General features: G+C 51.7%; 1 protein-coding gene across 1 annotated transcript; it reads left to right on the forward strand.

Annotated features, from left to right (window-relative positions):
* The first annotated feature begins 5500 nt into the window (after nt 1–5500).
* Nucleotides 5501–6450, forward strand: LOC122392512 (octopamine receptor beta-2R-like). The gene is given in 2 exon segments (XM_043387438.1): nt 5501–6140; nt 6143–6450. Coding segments are annotated over 2 exon segments (768 nt in total). The 5' UTR covers nt 5501–5680.
* Nucleotides 6451–10415: the final 3965 nt, after the last annotated feature.

Raw genomic sequence — 10415 nt, forward strand, 5'->3', positions numbered from 1 at the left:
AAGGGGGGGGGGGCACTCCCGACTTTTGGTCCCATTCTTTCCATGCAACGCCCATAGGGCTAATGTTAAAATGCCAAAATCAAAAGGGGGCCCGGTGCCCCGGTGCCCCCTCGTTCCGCCGCCTACGTTAGAAGCCATGCTTATATGTGAAGAAGCTTTTATATGCATCCTGCTATTACCCAAGCAGTACTATGATATCATAAAGTCTTTCTTTGGATGGTTATCTTTTGATTGTCATGCCTAACATTACCCAGGCAGTGTTTCATGTGCCGTTCGGATCGCATGCGTATTGCACATTTGCTGTTTTTTCAGGTCTTTAAATAAGAAGGCAAGAGAGTTTCAATCTTTTAGCACTGATGATGAAAAAAGATGAGTTTGTTTTAGCGAGACCTAGTATCCAATAAAGCTTTTCCTGATTCTCGGCGAGCCTAGCGTATCATTACAATTTTCTAGCGAACTTCTTTTCTTCCAACCGGCTTTAAACTTCCGACGTCCTCCGTTGGCCACAACTGACTAGCCAACTTCAGCTAGGCAAACATCTGCCACGCACAGATCCACTTCCAACTGCAGAGCTGGGCCCACTGGTGGCTGAAAACACACCCCACAGCCAGCTCAGAAGAATAACCGTTATTAAAAACAAACTAAGAAAACTTCTGCACCGCCAGATAGGCGCAGTACAAAATGGGGGTCCACGTGAGCCCTAGGTGCGACTCGTAAGTGATAAACCTTAATCCAGGAGGTACTGCAGCTTCGTTTCGATTCACAAAGCTCTGGAAATGGATCCCTCAACAGTCAACAGTCAACAATCAACACTATGATATACCGTTTTACCTTCCTAGATGGATCTTTAGAACGAGGAAAGTTGACCTGTGTCTTTTCTAGTTGACAACAAAATTGTAATAATGATAATTTTCGCCGTTTGCATTAAGTACAAGTAAAAAAAGCTTCGATCTGGAGCATAGGGTATAATTTTCGAGTGACCGATGACCTGTCCAGAGCCCTCTACTGCTATCATCGGTAGGGGAGAGTGGGGCAAAGCGGCCACTTGGAGCAAAACGGCCACCCATCGTTTTAGCCCTTCATAGCTAGCGTCAGTTCCAATTTATGGTTTCCAATTATACTTCTCTTCACGGTCGTTCGAATGAGCCGGACCGGGGTTTCAGGCCCATCACCATTGTTCTGTGAAACACGGAAAAGCATTTCTTGCCAGGTTACCAATTATGTTTACAATTGTTAAATGCTATGTTATTCCATAACCGTTTGGAATTTTTATAAGCGTTCTTGTCCATGCATTGCATGGTTATCGTTCATGTATTCTACCAATTTTATTGTTTTCTACCCCACTAATAACTCAGCTGGAATATTTTTGTCTCGGACGGTATGCGCGGGGCAAAGTGGCCGGGGCAAAGTGGCCACCCCCAATTGGCCATAAGTTGTTTCCATCTGGATAAAAAACATTATTTATATTCAAATGTGTCATCATGCATTCATCTTGGCCACTTTTCAGTTGCATGAGTTACCAAATAATGCAATTAAATGTTTTTTCATGAAAATCCTTTCTTTGTTTACCTACAGGTGGAAGATGATAAAGTAAACATCCATCCTCGCTTAACCTTGTCACCATCAAGTACACTAGTCGTACACGAGGCAGCTATTTTGTTTCTCATATCGGGACTTGAGAAGACGCCGGTGGCCGCTTTGTCCCAGGGTATGGGGCAAAGTGGCCAATATGCATAGGTTGAAAGCTTTGTCAATATCTTTCATATGTGAACGCCTTTGGAAATAAAACGCAGTTGAAATAAAGGCAACTTAATAGGGATCACATTGGTATAGAAAGAATCTTTCCAAGTTTAAAAATCAAGCGTTGGCATCGTGAGAAGCGTTAGGGTGGCCGCTTTGCCCCACTCTCCCCTACTGTGTAATTTAGGCATCCTAGTTACCACTCGTTGCAGAGAAGTGAGGTGCGCACTGCGCAATGTGGATGCACACCGGGAAATTTGCTCGCCCATATCTCTCAATGCTGCGACCAACGTCACTTCGTTCTGTGCAGTGGTACAATATAACTCAAAAGACCACGGTTCATCTGCGGCTAATTTCCCAGGAGAAGCTAAGGTACGAGGGTATGGCTGACGAGTTGTTCAAATAATGATGTTATATATAACTAGAGAACTGTCAGTTCCAGCCACCAATGCACGGCTACCGACGTTACTCATAAGTCATAATAGTCTTGTATCCTCAAACGGTCGAATCACTAGGGTTACCCGCGTGCTCCGCAACGCTAAGGGGGGATTTTTTGACCCGTGGGTTGGTCTCTGTCGATTTGGTTGGTAAATATCCATTTCGTTCGATTGTCCTTTAGAATGATTCGAAAACTGGCGTGAAGTCTTTTGAGGGCCATCGATGAATTTCGCTAAAAATGACAATGTAATGGTTTGGAACATTTACATTTTTAAGGATACTGTTGCTAATCATGCAAAAATGAAGAGTGAATATTGGACAGAATTGAATGCTCTATCCAATGGTACCATATTCAATTGCCAAAGGTATCAGGTTATGCAGCAAACCCCGTGTGATTAATAAAGTGGCACAAAATTGACAAACACCATTTTCTCCTGTGATTTGCACCACCTTGATTTGGATCAATCAGCTTTTCACAATTTTTATATGAGAGGCGGTACCTTTCTCTTGCAAATAGGCGTTGATTCAACTCGCTCCTTTTAACGGTCACCTAAAAATAAAATTAATTCCAAAATCCCTCAAAAACTGCAATTTTTCAAATTAAAGTGCCCTCTCCGGTGCACGTGGCGCGTGCTATCCTCTGCATTGCACACCACTCAATAGCCCGTTCAATTCTGTACACGATGCTGTTTTCCCCGTGCCGGTCGGACCCCTGGTCACCAAGATATTGCACGGGAACTGGACCCGTGTCGGCCAAAATTAGTCGTTTTCGCCCGATTTCGCAGGCCGATTTATACATGTAAAGTCTATGACGCGAATTTGCACTTTTTGAGCACGCGCCACGCGCTCCCTATCAATCCGATCGAGCTGAGACCCCTCAAAGGCACGTCGCGCATCCTTGATCTATAAGTTGTGCAAATTTCAGGGCGCTAGGTGCAACGGTCTGGCCTGTAGTCCACGCAAAGCACCACCAAGTTGGGACCTCGGTAACGGACAGACGCACTCTCCTCAAATAGTAATATAGATGTTCGTAGGTCTTCACAGAAAATAAATACTCGTAATGAATAAATCTAAAAATGACAAAAGCAGTTTTCACTTGATCAAGGTCATTGAAGTAAAACATTCCAAACAGCATTTTATCGTTACCTGCTTAAATATGCATAGCTAAAAGGAAAAAAAGTGGAAAGCCATGAGCCATAGCTATTGGCACAACGTTTAAACGTAACGTCTAAAAAAAACTAATTCAGGCGAGGGTTCACTCGCGCTGTGCTCCCGGCGTAACTGTAACGCACCAAGGCTGGTCAACATCTCGCCTCTCTGGTGTAAAGCCCCCGTTGCTCAGGTCGTTATAAGCCAGACAAACTTCTGTTCTGATGTTACACAGTGAGGGCTCTGCCACCGAAGTTGCGTCCGCAGACGACTCCCTGGGGCTGAACTTTGCATCACTAACTCAGAAGCCGGGAGATGCCGGCGAACTTTAGATCACCAATGCGGCATAAATAGATAGCCACCGATGCATGTGAAGTTGGCATTAGTAAGAGAACCTATTCCCAAATCGCCTCCATGAATGGCGTGCGATTATCATAACGAGCACGGTGAAATTTATTGCCGTCCATCTAAATATGATCACTCTCCCGATGCGCGTCAGTCACCGGGCTCGCCGGCCGGGCGTAGGCACCAGGCGGCCCCGGGGGATGGAGTCCAAAGTCCGCTGCCGGGACGGCCTGCGGTCACTCTCTGGACTGACCCAAGCCTCCTTCAGAGCCTGTGTTGGCCGCTGTCGCCGAGTGCCGCGTCACTGCGAGGTGACCGTGACGGCCGGACCGAGTGGCAATGTTGCATGACGGCCATCCCGCCGCCCCCCCCCCCCCCCCCTCCACCGGACCAGTCACGGCAGACGAGTGGTGATCACGTGCTGGTGTCGATGGCGACCTCGGCGGTGCCGTCACCGTCAGTGTGGCAGCAGCGGCGCAGGGTGTTTGAAGGGAAAACTTCATACGGTTGGTTATGTTGAAGGAGTGATGGTGGGTTTGTAGTCTACTCCATAACTTCACATGATTCATTTTATTCCAAAAACCAGACAGTGGTACTTACTAATGATGGCTACCCAGAAAGTTGTTAGGTGGAAACAATGAGAGCTGAAGAACAATGACTTAAAGAGGACCCTTTTATGCTCTGATGGAGAAGTATTGGTAGGTGAGAGGATGGTGCGACGAAGTGCTCAGATTCAGAAGTGTGGGCTAATCTAATGAAGGTCGTTGGGCTGTAAAGAAAATAAGAACTGAGAGAGGAATAACGGATTCTGATAAGGTGAAAAGAGATGGGGGGGGGGGGAGATGGCTGAAAAGTGGAGAGCTTACGACGATTACTAGGGGTTTCATAAGAGATTTAGCTAGCGGGGTCGAAACCGATAGTCGTGGATTATGTTGCTGAAGTTGTGGAATATGATGAAGAAGCAGCGTCCTGTGAGGGACAGGCATCGACCCGCCCGTCTCTATGCAGTTATGTCTGCACATTCTCTGCAGTCTGCAGTGGGGATCGTTGCCGTAAATGAGGGTTCCCGGTCACGCACGGCAGTAATGGATGCAGCTCAGCGCACCAAGTTGAAGGATCAGCGCCGGCGGGCGGTACACATCCCCAGCAGATGCTCCAGCCGCTGATGTTTGCGGTGCTGCCACAACTTGTGAAAATGAACCACATCAAAGGCACCAGCGCTGGTGTAGACACAGTGTCTATCACCTGATGATGCCGTGACTTATTTTATCGAAGCGTGTCAACAACTCATTGAGGATTCAGTGAACAGGTCGAGTCAGCGGCACCATGATCCGTTGATGGGTGTTGAGAGCGCCTATCAAAGTATCACATGTGCGTCATAGTGCTGTCAGAACAGGACTTCCGGCCGACGCGAGGCTGGCGAAACCAGTACAATAGCTCGGCAACAGGTGCGATCGGCCTGCTGACACCTGGGGTCGGTCACACGGTGCAGCGCGTGTCACGTCCGACACGCGCCCCATCGGCCCGCAGCCGAGTCAGTCACCCGTTCGCACTCGGCGCCGGGCCGCCGGGACCTGCCGCTGGCCTTCTCCCCGAGACTGCCGCCGACCGCGGGACCGTCCTGCCCAGCCAGCCCCTGGGACGTCCTCGCGAATTTTCGGAGGGGTCACCCATTGATCTGGGCGGGGCGGGTCCTGGGCGGGGGCGTGCCGCCGGCGACGACGACGGCGCGCGCGCACAGTACGGCAGGCGGCGCCGGGCCGGCCGCCCGCTGCCGGGGCCGCTATTGCCAGCGCGCGCCCGGCCGGCCGTCAGTGCAGCGCCGGAGTCCGGCCGAATAGCACGTCGGGCCGCCGCTGCCGCCGCGGCGCCGCGCCGTCAGCGCTGCTCCCTCCGCCCGCTCTCCATAACTGCGAGTACAATGTCGCCGCGCGCGCAGCGCGGCCCGCTCGGCGGCTGCTCGTGCCCGTTCGCGATGGCCACCGCCGGGGCCCAGTAGCGCCTGAAGATGGGTGAGTTCGTGACTCTGACGGTGCCGCCGACGGCGTTCAACGAGGCCGTGTCGGTGGTGCCGGACGTGGCGTCGCGAGCCGACGCGGACATGCCGTGGCATGAGGTGCTGCTGACGGTGCTCAAGGCGCTGGCCATGGTGCTGATCATCGTGTCGTCGGTGCTGGGAAACCTGCTGGTGATCTGCAGCGTGATCCGCTACCGCCGACTGCGGGTCATCACTAACTACTTCATAGTGTCGCTGGCGCTGGCCGACATGCTGGTCGCGCTCGGCGCCATGACGTTCAACGCCAGCGTGCAGCTGTCGGAGCGCTGGATGTTCGGCCTAGTCGTGTGCGACCTCTGGAACTCGCTGGACGTGTACTTTAGCACCATTTCGATCCTGCACCTTTGCTGTATCAGTGTGGACCGCTACGTGGCCATCGTGCTGCCACTCGAGTACCCGATGAAGATGACGCGCACAGGGTGCTGCTGATGATCCTGGCCGCGTGGCTGGCGCCCATCCTCATCTCGTTCATCCCAATCTTCCTCGGTTGGTACGCCACCGACGAGTACCTCAGCTCCCGCTCCCCAGACGAGTGCTCCTGGGAGGTCAACATGTGGTTCGCGGTCGTCTCCTCTTCCATATCCTTCTGGATCCCGGGCGTCATCATGGTCTGCCTATATCTGCGCGTGTTCAGAGAGGCGGACCGCCAGGAGCAGATGCTGCACAAGGCACGCGGCAAGGCCCAGATGGGTCACACAGAACGGCGGAGCGGATGGAGGTAGGTGTTGGAAGTGTGGTGGGTAAGATTAGGGACTAAGGTCTTGGGCAAGGCGTAGGGGCTAAAGGTATAAGACTGGGCTTGTCTTACGGGCAAGGTGATTGGGAAGTAAAGCTTCGGCACACGGGGGTGCAAGAAATAGGGTGAAAAAATGTCTGAGGTGTCGGATTACGAGGGAGGGATAAGCGTGGCGACTTGGACTGTGAACTGCAAACTGTGTTACTGTGGCTGTTGCTTTCGTGCTGCCTGTCTGATTTACGTGTTTGAGTTATTTTCATCCCATGTTGTGTCTGTTGGGTGATGTGTGGCTGTCGTCCAAGTTTGTCGCAACAAGGTAGTTAGGGACTCGACAATATTCCAAAGTTCTGATCACTATACCTTTGGCAAGTCAGGTAAACATCCAGTCAAGTACGCTCTTCAACTAGATGGCTGGCTCGAGAAGATTGAAAATGGCTCGATGCTGGCCTCGTGCCCTCGTGTTGCATAGATGTGCTGGTAAATCTTTTGATGCATTCGCTTTCTTCGTGGGTGGTTGATAGAATTATTGGTAAAAAGATGGCAGGACGATTGTCTATAGGCTTAGTTTTTGGAAACTTACAATGACATTCGTTACTCACGCCCTTTTACGTAGATAAGACTCATTTGATGGATCATATGATGGAACTATGCAACAAACTGCAATGTGTTTGACATGACAGATTAGCTATCATATTTAAAAGTAGCAAAGCTCTTGCTGAAAGATCGTTTTATTATTTATTATTGCCATATCTGTGAGCTTTTATTGAAATAACGATAGCTCCGACCATATGTCCATGTCTAGCAGAAGTCTGCATAAATATCGCTGGTAATTGGGAGCAATGTGGACAATGACCCGTTACAACAAGAAAAAACAATTCCCAATTATTTTGTTTTTATAAGTTCCTGCATTTTAATTTTTTGTTGCAATCCTCAGAATATGGTATGGATCGGTTTCTAATCAGACGATTCCTTACAATAATTTTCAAAAAAAAAGTTCTTTTACGTATTTTGTCGGAGTAATTTGCCGCCATATACTTTGCACCTTCCCAATACTTTATTGATCCATGCTACAGTTCTGCACCATTCTTTTTATCGGAAAACAATTACTGCGGCTACATGGTTCACCTTGGCTCCATTCACGGTCAGATCCACCTGCCAAGACCCACCTCAACGGGGCCGTGACCTCATCGTGGACAGCCATCCTCCTACACATGACATTGTCCACAGCATAGCTCGATAGACTCGCCGGGCATTTCAGCTGTCTCCGCCGCGTGCCGGCACGACTGGGGAACGTTTTACTGCCGCCGTCGTAATTAGCGACTCGTGTAAGTGCCGTGATTAGCGGGAGCCAGCGCCGGCACCGTCACAACAGTGGCGCGCGGCACGCATCCGGCGCATCTGTTTTCCGCGGCTGGTCGTGCGCGCTGCTGTTGTCGGGTTTCGTCCAAACAGCCCGCCTGTCCGCTACCGATCGGCTCTGCGGCTCGGCTGCAGAGGTTGCGGTCTGGTCTGAGGTCGGGCTCCGCTTCCCGTTCCCACCGCCTCCTATTTAGCTACTGCGTTCCGTGTTCGATGGGAGCGGTCGCGGTTAGCACTGATGTGCGTTTGCGATTTCAAACCCCTGTTTCTATTCTCATTTCCTCCACTCGCCTTCTCTGATTGCCTGGCTCCTCCAATCCTTTGTCGCTGCGGCGGCGGAGCGGGAGGCCATAACAACACCATACGACGGTCGTTGCCACGTTTACGACGACAGCTGATCATTGGCGGAGTGATACGCCAGGGTAAAACAGCAGATAGGCCGTGCCGGGTGTGCAGCGCCTCCGCAGACTCAGAGAGCTGCTCAGCAGGCGTGATACTTCCCACAGAATCACGGCCTGCACGCGGCAACGGCGAGTAAACCAGTGGAAACCAGTGGTCACTCTCACACCACGATTCTTGACGTCATCCTAGGTGATGACGGGTTTCGGACGGGCGGCGACGAATGCGCAGACGACGGCGCGATGACGGAGGGACGACTGACGGATGACGGACGGATGACGGGTCTGATCAGTCGATTGACGGACATGTGTTGAACAGACGGCAGGATGAGCGATGGCAACAAACAGACATCATCATGTTCCGTTAGTATAGCGGCGGTGGTCAGTAGTCAGTCCTTGTCCACTCTTACAACCGCTTCCACACGACGAATGTCGGTGGCCTCGCGTGTTCGTATGAACATATTTGGCGGCGTGGGTTGATGGGGGTGGGTGGGGGAGGGGATGGGCCCTCGGAGGGGGTCGGTGTCGGTGACGTGGCTGGCGCAGCGGGGGAGAGGCTGGCTGGCATCCACGGCACCGTCTCGGCCACTCAGTGGATGTGCCAGAACTCGCTGTGACAGCTGTGGACTCCTAAACCATCCTTTTACCACTGCTCCTGTCTGCCGCGGCACGGAGAGCACCATGTTCCGCTTGTTCCACCCCTGATCCGAGTGACAAACCTTTCTCATCACGTCGTTCCCCATATCCTCTCGGTCGCCAGTAAACATTACATGTCGCATCCCCTTTGCGGAGCGGCCGCTGACGAAACAACGCACCGTCGCTGGGGGCCCGGCCCTGCTGAGATCACAGTGAGCCCCGGCCTTGCATCAGTTGTACTGAGGCGATTTAACACTCTCCTAATCACATTGTGAGTGACGTGTGCCGTCATCGGTTACATGACGGATCGTTCATCGTTTGAGAGCAGCGGTCCGCTAACGGAAACTGCCAGCAGGCGAAGAGAATCGAACCCGCATCCATGCGGGTGTTGATAAAAGCACGGTTTATGAATGACTGCCACGCGAGAAGTATGATAAGACGAATATAAATCCCACGAGTTGTTTCCCAATCATCACAGTGGTACATACATGCCGGATTATTGCGTAAAACCGGATACGAGATGACTGCGGGCTGGATAACATTTCCAGAAGTCACCACCTTACAGGCTGCTAGTATAGTGGTAAGAATTGGCAGGATCTGACTTTCCATGTTGTCACTGTTGTTATTGTTATTTACGATTTAGGTAGTTGTTTGTAAGCATGAGACTAAAAGCCTTCTTATTACATATCTCGATGCATCCCTCTGCTATCGGTATCGGTTCAATCAGCTAGCTCAGGCCAATGCGTCCGTTCTCTTTACGATATTGCACTAAAGCTTTTTTCTCCATGTTTCAGAGTCATTGATGACCAGAATTCTCAAGCGACAAAACAAATGATGCCGCGCCGTATAGGTTCAATCCCACAGCCCCTCTCCAGACTAGACACGGCGTAGGGGCTACGACGTTTGTCCGATGTCTGGCTTCCAGGTTTTCACCGATGCAAGCCAGCATCAAACATGACTGGGCACATGGACCTTCCCTGCAAAACCCCGAATGCATCCTAAGGCTGCCGCTTTCCCAGCCCACCGGCGGGGGCATCACCAATTCGGCGCCTTCCCTATATGTGCTTGCACGGTACGATCATACTAACCCGATCGGGGCGCTCGATTTGGCTGGCCGGCCGGCGCCGCGGTCGGTCGGACGGACTGTCGGGCACCATATCCAGTCCGGTCGACTCATCTCCCGTGCGATCGGCGACTGGTGAACGGTTTACGGCGATGTGTCAGTGCAGTCTGACGGAGCTGGCGCCGGTGATATGTGCAGTGTGCACAGCTCTGCTTACAGCCCAGAGGACCATCCCGGTGTGCCACACCACCTGGCGGAAAGAAATATTCTCGCGTCTCGCTCGCTTCTGATCGTCACTCGCGCTGAGCACCACCCAATGGCTCGCCACCAAAACCAAACCATCTGGGAGCTGCTTATGAATTCGCGGGAGAGTCCCGTAAGCTGTGTCAGTAAAGTGTCTGGCAGGCAGGGACCGGACGTTCCCCTAGTGCCGGTCTGTGTGGGGAGTGAGATGGTTTCCGCGATCCCTCTGCGTCACTGGCGCCGCAAACAAAA

Source organism: Amphibalanus amphitrite, unplaced genomic scaffold (genome assembly GCF_019059575.1).
Source record: "Amphibalanus amphitrite isolate SeventyFive unplaced genomic scaffold, NRLGWU_Aamphi_draft 000489F_arrow, whole genome shotgun sequence".
In the NCBI taxonomy this organism is placed as follows: Eukaryota; Metazoa; Arthropoda; class Thecostraca; order Balanomorpha; family Balanidae; genus Amphibalanus; species Amphibalanus amphitrite.